Source organism: Danio aesculapii, chromosome 5 (genome assembly GCF_903798145.1).
Source record: "Danio aesculapii chromosome 5, fDanAes4.1, whole genome shotgun sequence".
Classification (NCBI taxonomy): domain Eukaryota; kingdom Metazoa; phylum Chordata; class Actinopteri; order Cypriniformes; family Danionidae; genus Danio; species Danio aesculapii.
The window spans coordinates 32,278,414-32,301,587 of record NC_079439.1 but is presented as its reverse complement, the minus strand read 5'-3'; the positions used below and the strand labels follow the sequence as shown (position 1 = coordinate 32,301,587).

General features: G+C 34.7%; 1 protein-coding gene across 1 annotated transcript; it reads right to left on the bottom strand.

Moving 5' to 3' along the window:
- Positions 1-750: 750 nt before the first annotated feature.
- On the bottom strand, positions 751-9,793 carry LOC130229243 (ubiquitin-conjugating enzyme E2 G1). The gene is made up of 6 exons (XM_056457941.1): positions 9,606-9,793; positions 5,864-5,966; positions 5,316-5,413; positions 4,343-4,521; positions 4,120-4,243; positions 751-2,296 (listed from the first exon to the last, which is right to left on the bottom strand). The coding sequence occupies exons 1-5, from the start codon at positions 9,649-9,651 to the stop codon at positions 4,157-4,159; spliced, it is 513 nt and encodes a 170-aa protein (XP_056313916.1). The 5' UTR covers positions 9,652-9,793; the 3' UTR covers positions 751-2,296; positions 4,120-4,156.
- Between the last annotated feature and the right edge of the window lie 13,381 nt (positions 9,794-23,174).

Below are 23,174 nucleotides of genomic sequence, written 5' to 3'. Positions count from 1 at the left end.
GGCTTTTTTTGTCCTCTTTTACTGCCATCAATCTGTTTTTGGCCTTTTAAATTGTTTTTTTTTTAATATGATAGTGTGGTCTATGTCATTATGCTGTGCTTCTATTTTAGGTGTGACTTTAACATTCTGTAAGTGGTCTACAAATGAAAAATAGCCATTCTTGGCCCTGTAAACAAATAAACTAAATGAAGTACTGTAAAACTCAATAAATTAAGGCAACTCAAACTGTTTGAGAAAACCAACTACTACAAACCATTTGAGTAAAAAAAAACTAATCTATATGAGTACTGTGAACTTAACCTCATTACTTCAACTTAAATGGAGTAACTCATTACCTTCAACACGGAGTTCAAAACTCTTTTCAAATAAGTAGAAATAACTTTCAGTAAATTTAGATTTAACTACACTCAATGCCTTTGATAAAGTTGACTGTTGGGTTTTAGTGTATATATCTACTGTAAATGAATAAAATGCATATAAAAATGACACCAACTATACAAACTAATTAATCCATAAAAATTACACAAGTTACTAAAACTACAAAAATACTGCTATAAAACTACTATAACAGCAGGGTTTCAAATATTTATGAATCATAGATACACAATCACCAAAGGTTTGTCCAAAATGTACATTTTCATGAGATTATTTCTAATAAACAGCAGACATTTATGGTTACGCTGATATAAATGAATGCATATAAATGTGTTAGTGGTAACACTGAACTGAACACAGACACCACACTCAAAGTATTGGAAAAAAATTATATTTTAGAAGAACTCACTAGAGGTGACAATTTCCATAACATGAAAAATATACATCGGTATTTTGTCTTTGTACATTAGGCAAAAGAAATGCAGTAGTCTGTCAGAGCCAGAATAAAATTAACCAGAGAATTAAAGATTGTGGGAAGAGAGTGGGATACAGGCATGCACACACATACACACTCGCACACACACCTCTTCATAACACTTTTACTCAATCTCCCTTAAACACACACACACACACACACACACACACACACACACACACACACACACACACACACACATCTGAAATCCCAGAAAACGTCTGCAAGAAATCTACATTTAAAGCATGGCTAAGAAACCTATCAAAGAAACCACACAAAAGATGTCAAGCATGAAAACAAAAAACTGCTCTGATACAGGGGAGAATCTTTACTAGAAATCTTACATGAATATCCAATTTTTGAGATGTCCGCACAAAGTTGGGCAAAGCAGAGTTATTGCTACACCAAAAGAATCCAGAATGCTGGTAAGAAGGTTATGAAGAAAAATAAACCTCACACATTCACACAAGCTTGAGAGGATGTTGAGCAGTTCTTAAATCACGTTCCTCCCTTTAGCTCCCATTTGATGCAGGGCATGTAATGAGCCAAGCGATTTAAATTGGAGGCACTTTTGAAAACAAAACAAGAAAGAAAAACTTAAAACATGCAGGAAAAAGAAGAAAATCACATCTGATGGGTTTCCTTGCCATTTCCTCCCCGCCTCAAATGGACAAAAAAAGAGAGCAAAGGTGAGAATCCGACACTCAGAAAGCAGTCATCCAAAGTAAGAGCACCCCCCACCCCATTTAAAAACCAAATCAGAGAAAGACCTTCATGACCCCTAATTCTTAAGAAAATGACCGTGCTTTACAGCTATTTTTACCTGAAGTGTCCCGACTGAGAAAGCAGTCCAACGTCACGTGCATGCTTTGAATCCTAACCATAGCTTACCCCTGCCTTCGCCACCTTAAACCGCATGGAGTTTGAGTGAGAATAGCCAAAGCAGACTTTTGTTCAAACCGACAGGCAGTCGCACCTGTGAGGCGGTAGGAGGGAGAGATGAACTAGACTCTTCGAGAAACTTTACATGATGTCACACTCTAACTACAGAACTGCTATTTTTATTTGGTACTAAGTCTTGCTGGATGGATAGGAACAAGTTATTATATATTATCCGGTTCTTATGTCTGTGCTATGTACACATCTTTACAATCTCTTCCTGAAAAGTTGTATCAGTTCATAAACTTGAGAAAAAAAAAAAAAAAAAAACACAAAAAGGAAAAAAAAAATAGAAAAAAAAAAAAAAGCGTAATCGTTTTGAAGTTGTATTTTTCTCTTTTTTGTTGGCACTTGCTTGGTGTGTTCTGTCAGCATCGGTGATGGCCTTATGTTCTATTGCAGCCTATTAATGCCAGTCTGTTACTGCCAACATTCAATGAAAACCAGTCCAGCAATAGGGTGGTAGAGTGCAAGAAAACAGTGCCATGTTGTTTCTCAACTGGAGACCTGTGAAAGGTACAGACAGTGATATTAGAGAGGTTTCAAATGTCAGAACAATCACCACATTCATTTCAATTGATTTCTCAAAACAAGTGACTAAGATACATTTCAGCTTAGATTTTATTCTCTAGAAACGCAACTTAAATGCACACGCTGGTTCAAAAGCCTAAAGCCATCAAAAGTTATTTAAAAGAATTAATATTTCTATTCATTATATTGAACAAAAGTCACAGTAAAACATTACGAAAAGTATTTCAAATAAATGCTGTTTTTTTAAACGCTTTTGAACAATTAGAACACTCCAATTGATCAGCTGATCATGATTCACAAAATGTAGCCAATCGCACAAACCAATCAAAATATGACAATGTAAAACACATGAGAACCAGTTTCTATGATTGCAGTGGAAGCTTTCCATTAGAAGACTAGCTTCATGCCCCAATTTATGTGTAGCCTATGCGTATCATTTGTTTTTATTGTTAGTCACCTATTGGATACAAGAAACAAACTAATAATCAAACAGTTGCTGTTTTGATTCAGTGTAAAGATTACAGAATCATCTCTCAGAATGATTTCAAACACTTGACTGAAGTTATGAGTTCGGAGTAAAAACATGGTCTTAAATAAAAGTATTTCCACGTGCTTTCTGATGGAGCAGCAACACAGAGCCATTGTTCACTGAAAATTGATGCAAACAGCTGTCATATCAATATAGGGTAATATGAGCATCCTAGGAGTCCTCCTATGGTAAATCAGTATGTTAGAATGGGTTTCTGAAAAATCACGTGACACTAAAAACTGGACAAATGGCTACTAAAATTCAGCTTTGCCATCAAACAACTTTAAAACAAATTAAAACAGAAACGTATTTTAACACACTTGATAGAATTGAACAACACTACTGGTTCATGAGCTTTGATGAGCAAACAAATAAACTGACCATCAGTAAACAAGTGCAACAGTCTTAAAAGCTGACTATAACACTAAACATCTTTTTAAAAGAAAAAGGTTTTCTATTGGCAGTAACCATATTGCGTGTTGTTTATGCACCCTGCATTCAACCACCTTGCAATTTTTGACAGAGCACTCGTGTGCCTGCAGTTGGGAAAAAAAAGCAAACTTGCGCTCCAGCCTGAAGACCGTTGATAGAGTGGTTATCTAGCAACATAAAAAGAGCAGCACACTGCTCTTTCCTCAAGTCAGCAAAAAGGCAGCGTGGTGCACCTTGCGTTTACAGAACTGAAAAGCACATTTGTTGTGATCGGCCCCTGAAAGATTACCAATAAAAGGCCAAGCAGACAACAGAGCCACTGCTGTTACCTAATAATCTTTAGATCTGAACCTCTACTTTACACAAGCTTCATGAACCTGTTCTAACAGGTTAACATTACCACAACAGATCTCTGCACAGTCTGACAAAAAGTCCTGCTTGGAGAGGATTAGAGCTGTATAGGAAGGTGGGGCAGTATAGGAATTGTGTGATTTTAATACAGTACAAATCAGCAAAAACTGTAATACTTTGACTATTTATATAGTGCTTAAACATATGCCATTAACAACTGTTAAAGTGTCTTTCCCTTTTTATTTATAAAACAAGAAATAGTCACATATTAAAAAACTTTGAGTATGAATAAACTTTTTCTTAGACGACGAATGTTCAGTTTGTTTCTCTAAAATATTCATTTAAAACCACCAGTAAAAGTCTTCTACATCATCTAGCTCTATACTTGAAGAATTTCAAATCAATCAGTCAGTCATGTTGGGAAAAAAAAAAAAAAGGTAACAAGATGTTGGCAGTCAAACAAGATGCCAAAAGTCCATTTGCTTACCCTGAAAATAGTGAAGCTACAAGCTGCTAGATGAATGTCACTCGAAGGCAGTCTCTTGGCTCTTTCTTACACAGCGGGCAACTTTTCTTTTGAATTCACCATGTCTGTCTTCCCGCCACTCTTTCTGAAATGTTGAACAGATAAAAATGAATTAACACATGAAGTAAAGATCTTCTGCCAACATGTAATCATCTCTGGTTGAACAACTTGATGTTATACTTACTGCTGCATCAACATTGGCAGGGGAGTCTCCATTGGGGTCTGCTAGCATAGAGATGACGCTAATCATGATGGTCTCTACGGTATGGATGGGGAGCCAGCGCTCTTCTGGTTTCTCATAGCCATATTTATCCTCCCCGGGTTCGTGCAATATCGAAATACAAACATCACCATTCTTGTCAACTGTGCAGAACACAATGCAGAGACAGGACATGGGATTTTGTATCAGTTAATGCGTAGTGTTGCTTGGGTATGAAGCCACATTAACCATTTTTTTTCTGATCCTTTAATTAACATGGTAATATTATATAAAGATAATTCTTGTGGCTGAAGAATTATTAAATGACCATAACAGCTGGCAAATAACAACATGTAAATGTTTCAGGAACATGTAGAATTTAAAATGTTATTCAAGTTATACACAATGCCACAAGAAATCTCATGTCATTATTAGGCTAATACACAGCATGTCAGTATTTAGGTTTGGCAGATTATTAGATATTTCCCAAGTGGATCAAAAATACCCACAATGCTGCAAATGGAATCAACACTTCAAATCCTGCATGCAGGTGAATTTATAATGAAGTCTGTCAGTGTAAGTTCAAGAGTTTCCATATCAGCCAATATAACAATAATATTGTTTATAACAATAATTCATATTTATTTTTTTTGGAAATCTGCAACCGATCCTTCCAACCAGGGGTGTAGTGGACATTTTAAAAGTGGGGGGGACAGCTGTATGAAATCCAAAGGTTTACATTCTTAATCACCTGTTTCTAAATGGTCTGTCTCTAAAAGTACGGGGGACGTATCCCCCACGTCCCCCCTGGGTGCTACGCCCCTGCTTCCAACAAAGTTAAAAAAAAAAACACTTACAAAAAAAGTGTGTATTAAACAATATGAAATGTATAGCTGACAAAATATTTATGTAAAGTATAAATAATTCATATATTAAATGACCCATGAGGCAAACTTACCATTTGGATGCCATATTTCTGTAATGAACTTCATTTTAGGAGGCCTGAGAGGATAGTCTTTGGGAAACGTAAGATGGGCTTTAAAGACACCACCCTCACTGTAAACAGAAAAATATAAAAGGCTTATAATACTGTGGTGGAATGAAAGTTATTGAAATATTTGGCAACAGCTTAAATTGACCCAGTATGGAATCACAACAAGTACATAAACTTATTCAGTTAATTTCCCACCACATCGAGAATCAATCCTACCACTACACTGCTACCTGCCTGATCCACTGAATATGTCAAACAAACAGAAAAATTATTATGGCTTTTCCTGTTCGACCATGTAATGCAGCTGACACATTCTATATTTTATAATGTCAAGAAATAAACTTGACATTACCCATCTTAGACTGTGAGAATACCTGTACTGCTAGCTCTACATGAGTAAATGATGTCAATTTTTATTTCGCATCAACTAATTCTTTAGCTGATTGATAACAATTTCATTCTGGTAAGGAGTCACACAACATGGCATTTCATAAAACAACAAAAAGACTTACTACAGTGTATCAGGAGGACCAATTATTAGTACTTCCCATCTGTAGAGGTCATTATCATCTATCAAACCGGCTGAGAAACCTTCCACAGGATTTTTATTCAGTTCTGTCAGGAAGAGACAACAAGATACAGATTAGTCACTTTATACAGAAAAGTCTTATGTATGTGACATTTGCAGTAAAAACGTAGAACATAAATTCATAGAGAAAGTATGAGTTCATACTATATTGAAACATCGGTTTATATTTGACAAAACAACCAACCACAGGGTCATGGGTTCAGAAAATATCAATCTGTTAACATATTTTAAATAAGGAAAATAAACATGATTTGTTTATGGATGTGACCATATTTTTGGCTATTTTGCTGAAAACTTTGGTTGACAATTGCATGGAACTACTCAAAGTGCAAATTGTGGCATTTCATGCCTTCACATGGGTTCTGATAGTTAGACCTACATCTGGGCAGCATTTCAGACAAGAAACGGCCAATTTGCCTGTCGGCTATCAAATCAGCTGAGTGACTCTTTAGTTACAGAACGCCTGCCTGGCTGTTTGTTCAGATACTCTGTCTGAACTTCTGTGTGTTTGCAAGACAGAGCACAACAGAATAACTGGATGTTGACTGCATGACCACCTTGTAGTCATAAACAAGATGACAGTTGGGTTATCCAGTCACATGGATGTGTCATTTTTGCACCTGAATCACTAAGACAGTCTGGCATTTATATGAAGAGTCTCTCTTCTGTCAAAGCCAGCTTTTTACCGCTATCTGACAGTTATTAAATGACTCAAAATTGTATTTCAACAAACCTACTTTCAATGTTAGAGTGCTGATTTGTTATTCGAGCAACACTAGTGCTAGGCCGATAAACTATTATATCGAATCGCGATCAAATTTGTCAATAACAATGATAAGCTCTGGATTTTTTTTTACTCTATATTGATCTAAGAACCAATTACACAGCAGAAATGTACAACAATAAGAATGTAAAAGTGTATTGATATTAGAGATGTACTGAATTTTAAGCCACAGAAAATATGCTATGCCATTTAATGGACCCTCTCATTTTACTGGCTTCAGTCATTGTTGGATATATATATAGTTATTATTCAATATGGAAAATCATCATCAAGATTGCATTTTTGCCCTATCGCCCAACCCTAAGCAACACCCACACAAATACCATAAAGGGCTGTTCAAATCAAGAATGGATGACAGCCATCACTAGAAAGGTTTACCAACACCTTAAATTCAATTAGAAGAGAGACGTCCACACAGCAGATTTAACAATAACACCACAGAAACACAATATCATTGGAATCACTTTCAGAGATATATTTTCCCATCAATTAATTATAAAAACCTTCACAGGCAAAGAAAACCCACAAATTTAAAAAGCATGAGCATGAAGTGACATAACAGTAGTGCTTTTAATAAACAGAACATTATCTGAACGCAAATAAATATAAAAATATTACTTATTTACTTCCACGCAGCTCATTCAACCAGTATATGACTGACTTTCTTCAGCCAAGGTTTTGGAGGAAAGGAAACAACTCTTCATCTAATGCTAGTGAACAGGGAATGCTAGAGCATTTAGCTTCAAAGAAATTATGCCATCTAATAACACTCTTCTCTCCGTATTTAGGGAAGAAAATCTATTGATCATGAAAAGTAGATACAAGGGCCGTGCGATTTGGGAAAAAACATGTAATTGAAAATTTTTTGACAGATACTGCGATTTCGATTTGATTTTTGATTTAATTTTGTAGTCAAGCTTCAGCTCAATAATACGTAGCTTCTTGCTGCTAAAATGCAGTGAGTGTTAGTGAAAAAAGGAACTGAAAAGATATTAACTTACTTAAACATTTATTCTAATTTATTTTTAAATATTCAGAAATGAGACACAAATTCTTCTCTAGAGCAAACAGTAAACAAATAGAATGACCTTACCTTTCTGTAAACAAGTTAAACTCAAATCAGGGAGATAGTGTAGCTTATTATACAAACAAAAACAATATTTATAAAAATACAGAACTCATCAAACTAACACGGATGAAACAACTCTGAAGTTGATTGAGTGACACTGGCAATACTGTCAGTTGACTTTTTAGCAAGACACTCATCACTCAATTGTGCTCACTGAATTGGCTAGTAAGACTATCATTCAAAGATGGCAGTCACGCATTTGCTCTGGACAGGGGAAATAAAATAATTAAATACAAATATATTTTCATATCTCAGCCTCTTGTAATTAGCTAATCGTAACGTTTCAAATCGTGATTGCGATTCAATTTCGATTAATCGAAAAATGGCTAATTAATCGATTAATTGTGTTAAATGGCTTAGGGTGAGTAAATAAAGATAATTTCTAAGTGATTTATTTAAAAAAATAAACTTTTACACATGCTGTTAACAAAACACAAGTTGTGCCCGCATTTTCCTCGCCCGTATCTTTTACGGGCCAACTTTAATGGATGTTGTGTGGCTTTTGTTCTCACGAAGGGTTCACTGAGTTTAGATCAAGGCTGATGAGTTCACCATGCTGGTTCCTCTGAAAAAAAGACAACCAAAACAGCCCCTGACCCCCTGAATCAGTCAATCAAGCACAGGGCCTCTGCAGAACCTGACGCCATGACAGGCCCGGGGTGCCGCTCACCCTGCGACCCTTGGAAAGAAACAGGCGAGTTGCTTTTATGTGTGTGTAAGATGAGTAATTTGGGGGGGATGGGGTTGCTTGAGCTGTCTGTGACGCAAAGAGACAGCTGTCATGAAGCAGATCTAACGTTGTTGTTGTTTTGCTTTTTAATTGATCTCATCAGACCCCCAAACTCGGGCAATCTGCCTAGTTTGACCCCTATTACGAACTCACTTCACTGGCTGCACTGCGCAAATGGGGCCCAGTGGAGAAATCCTCCTCTGGCTTGAGCTCAGTAAAGCTGACACTCGCGGATCATATTGCCCAGTGTGTGTGTGTGCTGGGTATAACACAATAGGAAACGCTCATAACGACTCTAATAAGAGCCAATTTCCCGCACACGTCTACGGTGACAGAGACTGTGGGACTCCAGTTCTTGCTGTACCAGTGAGCTGGTGATCAAACAGCAGCCATCAATTTGTTAGCTTTAGCCTGCTAGCCAGCCTAGAAAAACAAAGGGATTTGATCAACCCGATGCGGGGTAATGGCACACATTATACGGCTTATAAATCTCACATTTGAGCCATGCGATAATACTATTGGTTTGACGGATAACGATAAGACGGTGAGCAGAAATTGGTACAATGACAGACTTTTCCTCCATTAATAAGATGACTGATTCTCTTGCGGAAACTGCGTCCGGACACAGATGTCAAAACACGGGGGTAGCCGATCGAGAGCAGCCCCGCCGGTGTGATACGAACAAAAGTGGCTGACACTTACTTATGTTGACACCAATAAACCGAATAACACTAAATGAACGAGGTGTATTGTCGTTTTAATTATGTTAGAACAGCTCTCATGTTGATATTTTAGCAAGAGTCTTACAAAACTAGCATTTTAAAATAACAAAAGACGACGGTGCTTGCCTTTAGCCGGCTATTTTAGCTGCTAACATGCTAACGAATGCTGTATAATAAACAGCGCTTGTTGGCTGCTAATCTAGCGGCTAACGGCTAAAATGCTCCGTCTCGGCTGCACTGGCAGGCTAAAACGTTCACCGGTTTGTTAGCCTGCCTTCGCTAATAGCCTTCAAATATTACCTGCTAGCTGTCTCCTGAGTAACAGTGCTGACTGGGGCTCCGTCATGTTTTTATAAGTTATATTCTAGGTCGACAGACGTTCACCTCGACAAGGAGAAAAATATGTTTGAATTTGCTTGCGCGTCTTCCCGTCTCTGTTCTAGTCCGTTTTGCTCAACATTCTGATGCGGTGTGCGCATGCGCTCTGCTCTCCGCGAGGCCGCGGCGAGAGTGTGCTCCAGGGTACTTATGGGCGGAGGATTCGCGCATGTCAGAAACAAATACACTTAGTTTTTAACAAACAGCCATGGCATTGACTGCGAGAATATGTTATCACTTTAGTGATGTTGTTGGTGAGTCTATTCATATGTCTCGTTATGGCGAAAATCTGTGATCATACATGTATTATTGCTCTTTCTTTTCGAAAACGTTTTTATTAGAGAAAAGGGATTGTTGTGGACAGCACAGTGTCATTCAACCACTAGGAGACAGTACAGCGTAATAATAAAAGTCAAAATGTGTGGTAGAGGCGATCCTTATGGGAGAATCATCCACTTCCACACAGCTCTCTCATAACCGTTCATGACACTTGTGTACCGCTTACTGGCGTGATGTAAACTACAGGCCAAAACATTTTATTTGGAAACATTTATTTTGAAAGACGTCTCTTGTGTTCATCAAGACAAAAGTAAAATAAAAAAATTGTGAAATATTGTTTCAGTTAAAATAACTTCTAATTTTGACTGTATTTTAAACTGATTTATTTCTGTATTACAGTGCAGAATTGAGAATTGTCAGCAGTTATTACTCGTTTTCAGTGTTACATAATCAATCTGATATGCTGATTCGCTACTGAATAATTTTGTTCTGATTGTTATCAATGTTCATATATTTCATAAGGAAACTGTCATATATTAAGAGTAAGAGTACAATTCAAAGAATTTTCACAGACACGTTAAATTGATTACATGTGACAGTAAATATGATTACGTTTAAAATATTTTACTTCAGATCAAATTTTTTTTTGAAAAGTTAAAAGTATCCACTAAAATTAGCAGAAATATATTGTTTTGAACTGATAAAATGAGAACCAGTAGTAACGATTGAAGACCGAAATAGTACAAGAAGACTGGAGTGATAATGTTTTGAATTACAGAAATAAATTACATTTATTACAGTTCACATCAATTACATTTTTGATAAGCAGAAGAGACTTTCAAAAACACTGACAAATCATAATATTCCCAAATATCTGACCTACAGTGTACATTTTGTTAGAGAGAAACTGCACAATGAAGACCTTAAATGTGATTTTTGAATGCTGCTGAACTGGACTGTAAAACCCCAAAAATTAAGGGTACTCAAACCATTTGAGGAAACCAATTGCAGCAAACCATTTAAGTTTAAAAACTAATCCTAAAGAGTACTGTGAACTTAATCCATCTGAGTAAATGAAGCAATTTGAGCACAGTAAAACCCAATAAATAAAAAAGAACTTTAACCAACTGAGTACTGTAAAACCCAATAAGTTAAGGAACTTAAACTGTTTGAGGAAACCGATTACTACAAACCATTTGAGTGTAAAACTAATCTATACGAGTACTGTGAACTTGCTCCATTTAAGGTGAAGTAATGAGGTAATAAATTAACTCATTACCTTCAACACTGAGTTCAAAACTCTTTTCAAGTGAGTAGAAATAACTTTCAGTCAATTTTGAATTAACTACACACATTTCATTTGATAAAGATGACTGTTGGGTTTTACAGCGTGTCAATGACAACAACATTCAACTAAATATGAATGGCTTGCAAACATTGATGTAAAGTAACTAATTACATTGTTTTTTCTCAGAAATTGTAATTTTTAAGTTTTAAAAATGTGTACTTTTACTTACCCTTGAGTACATTTTTAGTGCTGTATCTGTACTTTTACTCCACTACTTTCCTTCAACCTGCAGTCACTACTTTATTTTTTCTTTTCTATGATAGAACAATTATTAGACAAATCAGTCCTGCAAGTCCAATCAAATCACACATAGAAGGTAAATGGCATCATAATGAACAACAGCAAGACATGGGCGATTTATAATTGCAGCAAACTGTTTGGAAGTATTCAAAGTGTGCAAGAAGATGTCTAAAATCTTTACACGCATTGACCAAGAAATTGTTTAGATGCATGTCACTGATGACAAGATGATCGATGTTTACTGTATGATGACCGAAATGGCCTTAAACATCCAGCAGGCACAAGACGTCAACATAACGTCAGATTGACATTGTACCCCAACATCATGGGGACGTTGCATTTTGTTTGGAAATGAAAATCGGGTTGACGTCAGAACTCAACGTCAGGCCAATGTCAATGTCCAACATCCAACCTAAAACCAACCAAATATCAAGGTCTAATGATGTTACAGCTTGACGTTGTGTGGGCGTTACCACTATTGACGTTTATTAGACGTTGGATTTTGATTGCCATACCTGATAAATAAATGTCAGTATTTGATGTCAATATGATGTTGGTTTAAGATGTTGGGTCGACGTTGGATTTTGGTTGCTTTCTAACAACCGAAAATCAACCAAATATCAACATCATTTGACGTCATTATTGGACATCAAAATAACATTGTCCTTAGACACTGGCTAGAGGTTGAATTTTGGTCACCTGACGTCACGACCTAATATTAACATCTTATGATGTTGTGCACCTGCTTGGCAATAACTAGATGCACTACAGAATGTTACGTTTACACACATCCACAAATTACACAATGGCCAATTTTGTTTATTCAATTCACCTATACCCACATGTCTTTGGACTGTGTGGGGAAACTAAAGCACCCGGAGAAAACCCACGCCAACTCAGTGAAAACATGCAAACTTCACACAGAAATGCCAACCGACCCTGTCAGGACTCAAAACCAGCGACCTCCTTGTTGAGAGGCGACAGTGCTAACCACTGAGCCACCGTGGTGTCCATTTTACATACTGTAAAATATATTTTACATGTGCTACAATAACAGACTGTTTGTTTTAGAGAAGTGGTTAGGTAGAGGATTTCACAAGAATGGCAACATTTGCATCATAATGGAAGCACAACAGTTTCACCAAGTTTCTCAATTAAATTGAAAAGAAATCATGAGAAAAATAAATAAATTGAAAACTGTAGAGTGAAAAGTGCTGCAGCACACCGATTATAGCTTAGAATGATCAATCCACACAGCAGTGTTAACTACATAAAAAGCCATAAACTTTACAGAGTTTACAGGTTTCCATTTAAAAAAGTCCCCTCACGGGTGTTGATTTTCCAGCAACTCTGTCTGTAAGACCTTTGTCCTGGTGTTCTGAACATTAGCGTGAAACATAATGCCAAACACCCTGGCAGATCTGGGTAACAGATCGATGCAAAGCAGAAAGCATGATGTGAGTGCATAGATGAAAATCTACGGGTTTGTGGTGTATAATGCAACAAGCAGGAACTGTTTATCTGCATGTGACCAGAGAAAAGGGGGCGGGGCTTGATTCTAACTTGATAACCCTGCAGTGTGCTGTACTCACACAGGAATGCATTTCTGTTGTGACATCTCAACGAACACTATAAAAAGAAGAAAGAAAGTGAGAGGAAGACAGAAAGACAACAGAAAAGATGGATTAGAAGATACATTGGAGCACATAAGCTGAAGCGTAAGTCATTTTACATTTACATTATCAAAATAGTCTAGGTGCTATGATTAGTTTGCTTGCAAAAAATGAATCAGTCTCATTGTCAAGTCTACTTCATTCCACATTGATTCAAAAGCTGAACAAATATATGGCATTATCCTACTGTGGTCATACTCTGATAAACATCACAACAGTGGCATTGTTGGTAGTCTGCTGAGGAACTCAGACCTGAGCTGAACTCAGTATTGGAAGTCTGATGAAAAATGAAATCTTGATCCACTGAAAACTTTCTTCATATTTCGATATGACTGAGTAAAACACATGTATATGAATTCAGTTTAAAGTGTAAGTCAGTGGGTATGATATTTTAAGTGTTCTTCCTGTGTTAATATAAGGTCATCATAGGTCTAAAATAACACCAGTTTGTGAGTTAGGTTGGAGATGAAACAGCTTGCTGGGTGCAACGAGCAAGATCACAACCATCTTCAAGATAACATGTTCCGGTCTACATTCCATTCTCACAAACTGTAGGTGTCTTGTAGTGTAAATCCCCCTCCCCCGAAAAACAATTATGATTAAAAGGCATCATTTGCTTTGAATTTGCTACCAGGAAATGTGCTCACTGACAAGTAGCTGCATTTACTGTATATCCACAGTAATGTTTTGCAGCCTCTATAAGATTGATGCATTTTATAGTATTTTAATAGCATGTCGGGAACAGAACTACACTAGACTATTTCTGTGCAGAAGTTTTGCAAAAAAAAAAAAGATCTGAGAATTTATGCAATTTTTGGAATGATTTTGAGAGCATAGGAGCTGAAAACCTAACAAATAAAAATATAAAATAACGTATAGACTACCGGCCAAAAGTTTGGGGTCAGTAGGATTTTTAAATGTTTTAAAATAAGTATATCCTGCTCACCAAGGCTGCATTTATTTAATCAAAAATACAGTACAAATGGTAAAATTGTGAAATGCTATTGTTCAAAAGTAATTTTATAGATTAATTTAATAATTTATTCCAGTGATTTTAAAGATGAATTTTCAGCTTCATTAGTCCAGTCTTCAAAGTCACATGATCCTTCAGAAATCACTCTAATATTAATTATTATTAATAATAATATTATTATGATTAATGTTAATAGTAATAAAAGCAAAAATGACTGGAGTAATCATTTTGTTTGAAATTACTTACAATAAGAAAGCAGTTATTTAAAATTTAAATACTAATTTAATAATTTAACAAATGACAAATGCTGCCTTGATGAACAGAATAATTTTCTTTAAAAAAAAAACATGAAAAAACAAAAAAACGGCCCCAAACTTTTGACCGATAGTTTATATATATATATATATATATATATATATATATATATATATATATATATATATATATATATATATATATATATATATATATATATATATATAAATTCACAGCTCTCCAATGAAATACAGCCCTCTAATACTGTACATCCAAAAACAGAAAAGTTACTTTACAAATTGTATTGTACATAATGATTCCAAACATTTGCATATTCTTCAATAATATTACTGTAATTAATATAAAACTCACTAAATAAATATTCACATAAGTAATAAAGAGATTGAACGATGGCATAAAAATCTATGGAAATTTGCAGCTTTCTGCACAAGCAGATTCCGTGTTGGTCTACATATACACTGTAAAATCTAATTAGTAAACCTTACTAAAAAAAAGCATCCAAACCGATTGCCTTGAAAAAACCAAGTTAGGGGAATTAGGATGTAGTAAGTAGTACTAACAACTGCCTGTCTATTGTACACTTTCCAGAGAGTTACAGTAACAAATTTCCTTGCAAAAGCTGTTTATTCTGTATAGTGATGCCTCTCTGCCACTGACTTCCAATAAAACAAAACAGCCTCGTACTGGCATTAGCATTAGCTGTTACATCTTGTCAGGCAATAATTTTCATCTTGTCATCTATTGGGTTTGCATGCTCTCACTACGATTGCTTCTTCTTTGTTTTTCCCACACATTGTGTAATGTCCGGGACTTTGTAAGAAGTATGTATTTTAAACACTGAGTAAAGCTAATTAACTATATGCGAGTCAGGAAAGCTTCAAAACCCAATAAGTTAAGATAACTCAAACCGTTTGAGGAAACCGATTGCTACAAACCATTTGAGTTAAAAACTAATCAATATGAGCACTGTGAACTTGCTCCATTTAAGTTGAAGTAATGAGGTATTTAATTAACTCATTACCTTCAACACTGAGTTTAAAACTCTTTTAAAATAAGTAGAATTAACTTTCAGTAAATTTTAGTCAATTTTTGAGTTTGAGTTAACCTGTAATAAGAGGTAGGAATTGATTATAAATTAAATTATGATAAATGTTTCCCCTTTGACAATGATCATAATGTCTATTTATCTAACATAGCACCATTACAAACAGCATTCTAACTCTCCAGTGTTTCCCCAGCATATTTATTGGCATTCATCTGTTTTAAAGTGCTGCCACTGTATACATTTGTCATGTCAGTTTGACTAAATTGTGGCTTTTAAATGGCATCAAGCTATTAGCAACACTGTTATAACAGAGGAGTACATCAGGTATAACGATATTAGCCAGTGCCGGAAAATAAGAGTTCACTTTACTGGATAATACGGCAGGTCAGTTCTAGCTCTAAACTTTTTCATGAAACAGCTTAGCATGCTCACTTGCATTAACACCTACTACTTAATACTATATCTCTTTTTTTTTAAACTATTATTACAATATTCGATGAAAGTTCTTTTAATGTAAATGATTGTAAAACACATCCTGTAAGTCATATAAATCATCTGATGTACGCTGATGATTTAGTTTAATTACAGTGACCGATTGCGATTTGCAACAGTTGCTTTGCATATATGTTCAGTTTGATGTAAACTTTAATAGCAAAAAAAAAGTGTGGATATAATTGTAAAAACCAAAGATGACCTTAATCTAAAATTTAAATTGTTTGATTTAGGTGATCAAATTTTAAATGCGGTGGAAACATTTTAAAGATGATTTGAGGATTAATTGAGGACTTTATTATACTAGCAGAAAGTTAAGACAACAGAGGTACGGTAGAAACAATGTGGGAAAAGATGAAAGCCATATACATTGAAATAGTGAAGTACCTGGATTCAAACATAACGAAAAGAGCACCATGGAAATTAAAAGAAATAATAGAACTCAGTAAATAGAGACAAAGACTTAAGCAAAATAAAAAAATGAAAATGAAATAAAAAAGAAATTAAATCTCTGACTTGATCAATGGATAGAACATAAATGCCAAAAATGACAAATTCACGAAAGTTATCACAACATAAGAAGACGATAAAAAACAATGCACAAAATCTCTGATACTTTTCAACCAACGTTGGCTATACTACAAAGAACAAAACTGGAAGTGCACAGGAAGACAAAAAGGAAAGAACAGAAAGATGAAATGAGTTTTTAGTGAACTGTATAACAAGCATGTTGTTGCATGTATTTGTTATGTGTAATATCACGCAAGTTCTTGTTTTAATATTTGACGATACCTACCTCCAAATCCCACCCAACCCCTCCACAACTCTTTTATTATTATGTTCAGTTCTGGTCTATTCTATAAACCCTTGTTCTGTTTAATGCATTTGATCTAATGGGAATAGTCCTAGCACTATTATTGCTCTCTGATTTCTTTGGTTGAGTTTGATTGGTTCTGTTTTCTAAAATTTAGAAAACAGAAGCAATCAAGTTCAACAAAAGAGCAATGATCTAAATTACACTAGAATCTAAATTATCAGGGCCATTCATACCATTCTTAGTCTTAGCCATTCACAAGAATCATCTAAAGATTCTAAAGATAAAGTTCTTTGCAAACACTCCTGTTACTAATACGGTCTATTATCTACCCCATCTAAAAATGATCTAAAAAAAAGTCTGGTCCTCTAACAATATCCCTTTGTAGTGTGCATAAAAAAAAAATAAAATAAAATAAAATAAAATAAAATAAATAAAATAAAATAAAATAAAATAAAATAAAATAAAATAAATAAAATAAAATAAAATAAAATAAAATAAAATAAAATAAAATAAAATAAAATAAAATAAAATCTCTCTGGTCCTCTAACAGTATCCCTTTGTAGTGTGTAATAATAAAAATTAAATAAAACAAAATAAAAAAAACAAAAAACTAAATAAAATAAAAAAAAACCAAAAAACAAAATAAAAAAAATATAAAAAAATAAAATAAAAAAATAAAATAAAATAAAACTTAATTTAATTTAATTTAATTTAATTTAATTTAATTTAATTTAATTTAATTTAATTTAATTTAATTTAATTTAATTTAATTTAATTTAATTTAATTTAATTTAATTTAATTTAATTTCTCCGGTCCTCTAACAATACCTCTTTGTAGTGTGCAATAAAACAAAATACGATGAAATTTATACAAATTAAGATCTCTTAACACTCATTTTGATTAAATAAAACAAAAATAAAACAAAAAACAAAACAAGATAAAATAAAATAGATTAAATCAAATTAAATTAAATAATATTAATTCAAACAAATAAAACAAAACAAAAAACAAAACAGGGCAGCACGATGGCGCAGTGGGTAGCGCTCCTGCCTCACAACAAGAAGGTCGCTGGTTCGAGCCTCGACTGGGTCAGTTGCTATTTCTGTGTAAAAAATATGCTGGATAAGTTGGTGGTTCATTCCGCTGTGGCGATCCCAGAATAATAAAGGGACTAAGCCGAAAAGAAAATGAATGAAAAAAACAAAACAAGATAAAATAAAATAAAATATCCCCAGTCCTTTAACAATACCTCTTTGTATTGTGCAATAAAATACAATTTATACAAATTAAGATTTTTTTAACACTCCTTTTGATTACTTTTATTCTCATTTGTAAATCACTTTGGATAAAAGTGTCTGCCAAAATAATAAAAGTAATGTAAATGTTTAACATTTAACTACTTTTAGCTTATCTCACACTTCTCACTATTAAAAACTATTTTAAAAAAGTATTAACCTAAAATTCATGCTTCTTAGTCTCATTTCATTGAACATTGTCTATAGCAGTTACAGCTCTGCTCCAGACTTTTTTCCACATTGTCATGGTAACTTCAATCTAAATAAATTCTCCAGTGCCCAGGAATCACATGAGATCCACGTGAGCTTTATGTCAGAGTTCACTAATCATTCATCAGAGCAAGGGTGCTAAAAATCATGTTTTGCCAATTCAACCATCTGTGTTTACCAGTCATCTCTCTTCTTACAGGAGCAAAAGTTATTCAGAAGCCATAAAGACAGAGGGAATCATGGCCTCGGACCAACACAGACCAAAACCCCGCTTAAGTCTCCGCTCCAGCACAACTATACGTTACGGCTCCATGAGCTCTGAGCATCCGGATGGAGACCCTTCCACCCCACAAACAACCTCCATCTCTCAGAGACGCTCCTACATTGCAGTGGCAGTGCTGTGTTACATCAATCTGCTCAACTATATGGACCGGTACAACAATAGCTGGTGAGCACACTGTGCCTAAATCCCACTCAAATGCATGGTTGACTGAATACCTCTGTAAATAGTGATGCATGTGGTTCTGCTTCTGTTCCAGGTGTGCTGCCTAGCATACAGAAGTTCTTCGGCATCTCCGACAGCACATCGGGCCTCCTACAGACAGGTATCAGTATGAGTTCTAGTATATTCCACACTGAAAAAATATTCTTTGGGCTTACTAAATCTTTTTAAGGTAAGTGGTTACAAACTATTTATGTGGGCTGAATTTAAACAAACAAGATAAATTTAGTTAGGATTAACTTAATTTGTTTATTTAAAGGTGCAGTATGTAAGTTTGACACCCAGTGGTTGAACGAGGTATTACATTCCTGAATCAAACAAACGCAAGCGAAGGTTGCCAGATTGACAAAGCGAGTCTGATGACTGAGCTTAAAGGCTGATTTAAGTCGTGTTCTAAATAAAAGCAACAGCACACCATAGAAGGAATATTTTCCAGATTTAGAGGAGTTTTTGTCCTAACCAACACCTTGAATTGATATAAGCGAAATGGCTTCTATTTCTTGCTTCGATATCTCAGGTACACATTGTGTGCCTTATTTAGTGGTAAATGCTAATAATGTGAGTTTGAATGCCATTTTACATGAAATTTATTGCCTTACTACTGAAAGCAGCAGCAGATAGTTCCTTGAAAATAAAAAAAACATCTGAAATTGAACTTTAGAACTGAGAAATAATGCAAGCCAAGTCATTCAGCATGTACATTTAATAATGTTAAAGAGGGTTAATATGTATTAATTAGAGCAGTGGTTCACAAATTTTTTTCACTAAGTACCACCTCAGAAAAAAATTGTCTATCCAAGTACAACCATAACGACTGGTTTTGAAATACAGTAGCGTATAGGCCTAATTAAGCAGCTACAGCTCTGCACAGTTCAAAAACGTGGCAGATTTATTATTATTATGAATATTAATTATTGTCAGCCACTTTAAACATTATAAATAGTTTGAACATTAACACAGTACTGTGCATACAGGTAAAAACAGATAAATAAAACGTCAACGTTTAAATTAAAATGTGATTTTAAAATGTGCTTTTAAACAATTTTAAAATGTGCTTTTAAAAGTTAATTATTCAGCGATTCCTCCGCGTACTATTAGAAGAAAGCCTGCGTACCACTAGTGGTACACGTACCACAGTTTGAGAACCACTGAATTAGAGTATAAACCTTACCATTTCGTGAGTGATTGCACTATTCTGTGTATTTAAATTTCTGTCATATTTCGTCTGGTGCAAACAGCCAAATTGCTTATCACTGCAAATCTCATCACGTAGCGTGTTGTTAGGGCACGTGATTATAATGTAACCTGCTCACCTAATGTTTACGTTTGTAATATTTATATTATTTACTAATTAATAACCTCATGTGGAACTCTGAATCTGCGTCTCATTTTGGAGTCTGCTCCTGTCCACTTGAGGTCGCATTTCGGTCATGGATGCATGCTTTGAGAGCCTTTCAGACAGAATGAATGAATGAAATACGCTGTTTTCCACCAGGGCAAACCAGGGTGTTGAAATTGGCTAAACTTGCATTGGGCGGGTTAAAAGATCCAAAACAAAGGCAGCGTTCCAGCAGAGAAAACACATTTTCAAAGCAAAATATCTGACTTCAGCATAATTTTTTTTTGATAATCAAGAATGTTCACTTATCATCCTTAAATATCTGCAAACATATGGTATTTTTATGCTTTAGAAGAGTCAAAAACTTACATACAGCACCTTTAAATTCAGCCCATATAAATTGTTTGCAACCACTTAGCTTAAAAAATTTAGTAAATCTAATTAATCATTTTTTCAGTGTAATGACTTGACAGTAAAAGGGTTATCATTGTAGAATTTTCTTCACTGTGAAAAAACAATGCAAGGTTCCACAAAATTCATCAATATTGTCCCAACAGAAAATTGATTAAGTTAACAAAACAAATTTAAGTGGATTGAACATAAAACAATTAAGTTGTCACAAAAAAACAAGAATTGTGCTGTTTAGCTCATTTTCAATAAGTTTGAACAAGCAGCTAAAATATATTATTCTGAGTGTTGGTTAATAGTTTTTTTTATTTTACTGGCTTTGTAAGCAAGACTAGCATTACGCTATACACCAGTAGTTGTTTCAAAAATTGTGCATTTAAATTACGCAATCTGTCATGGAGCTTGCTTTTTTTTATCTAAATCTGATGATGATGAAAGTGGTTTTGCAGTTTCCCGTTTTCTCAGTCTCTATCTGGTCGTTAAACGGCTGGTTGATTACACTGAATACTGACAGTCATTAATGTAATACACAATTTGTTCTATGGATTTGCATAATGCGTACATGAAAGCATGTTACACATCATTAGGTTTTAAGGCCGTTATTGGACACTTGTTGTAGAAAACTTGACAACTAGAAATATGATACATTACAAATACCATTCAAAGGTATTTGAAAAGCCGTTTTGCTGAAACACATAAAATCAAACAAATTTAAACTTTGAACTTTACTGAAAATATTTATGTTAAAAAAGTTTTCATTTAAATTCAATTAAATAAAAAAATGCAGAGTTTAATGGAAAACTACTTCAACATATCAAAGCTCTTTCTACTTTGCGTAAAGCATTATTTGTGCAATTAAGTAGAAATGCTACTGGACATATTAAATATAAGGGCTTTAGTTTATTTCACTGGACAATAGGGGCCAATAACAGGTGTCAAAAAGATGAAAACCGCAGCTACATAGGTAGGTTTTACCTCTACCTTTACCAGCACATTTTTTTAAAGAGGGCCGCAGCTCTGCAGTTTGCTCCAATCCTAATCAAACACAGCTGATCCAAATAATCAAGGGGTTTAAGACTACTAGTAGAGACAGGCTGCATTTACACTGCGTGGTTCAAGTGACTCAATTCCTCAATTTTTTTCTCCCATGTGGCACAGATCGGATATGGCCCATGTACATGTAAGCAGGAAAAAAATCACATGGATTTCGACTTACTCAAATCAGATTCAGATTCGGATCTGTGCCCTCACGTCTGCAGTGTAAGCAGGTAGATCAGATTTTCACCTGTCAATGCTAGTTGCGCATCCTCAAAAACCAACGCTTTCATTTTGGAACAGACTTCAGCAGAGTCGCAAACCTTAAATACACGAGGACTAAAAAAGCATGTAGCACAAGTATTTAAGTATGTTAACGAGAGAGAAGAGAGAGAGAGAGAGAGAGAGAGAGAGAGAGAGAGAGAGAGAGAGAGAGAGAGCACAATATCCACCAAGTAACCAATTTAACTAATATAAAACTATTGCGTACATCACGTGCATAAATCACGCCATGAACTGACATTAAAATGCCTACTTGTTTAAAAACGCCTAGATTAAAAGAATATGGCCAAATGAGAACTTTTCTGTGATAACTATGGTAAAACAACTTGTCAAAATATTTTTTTTTAAAAATGATCCTGCAAACAGATTGATACAGGAACAGAGAAAAGGGTGCTCTTTTATTATCAGCTGTTGGTCAGCGCCTGCTCTTTTTCCGTGTGGTGTGTAAATGCAGACAATCGGATACGAGTCACTTTTATAAGATGATGTAAGCGGGTCATCAGAAAAATCTGATACAGTTACAAAATCAGAATTGACCATCAAGATCTGCAGTGTAAATGCAGCCTATTAAGCAGGTGTGAGTTAGAGGTATTTGGAGCTAAACTGGGCAGAGCTGCGGCCCTCCAGCAATTGAGTTTGAGACCATTGCTTTACAGCAATGATTAATCAAAAGAGAAACTGACCTGAATGTATGGTGTAATGAAATTTTTTCAATGTAATAAATGCTTATTAAACTGTTTGTCAAAAAATACAAAAAATGGTTGAAAGTTTCCTATGAATAACTGAATGAATGAATAAATAAATAATTATATAAAAAACAGGCTTATTGTTTTTGAATCAGATTCACTTCTGAAAGGCCATGTGATACTGTAGACTACAGAAAATGTTGTTTTAAGTAAAAATTTTATAGATTTTTTTTATAAATATGTAAAAATCTATTCATAGAAATCACTTATTTTAAAACTTATATAATACTTCACAGCATTCATTTTGATCTTAATAAGCATAAAATATGTTATTCACAAAAAAAATTCATATTGACACCAAACATTTCAGAAGTAGAGGATCTTTGCCATCAACCCTGTAATAACATATTTACAGTTTTTATCTGCAGCTTTATGTTCTTGGCACCAGTGTTTGGTTACCTTGGAGATCGCTATGATAGGAAGCTTATCATGATCGTTGGGCTGGTTATGTGGATCGTCACAACATTGGGAAGCTCTTTCGTCAAAATCATCGGTACAGTACAAAGTCTCACAGCTTTAATAAAGTGTAT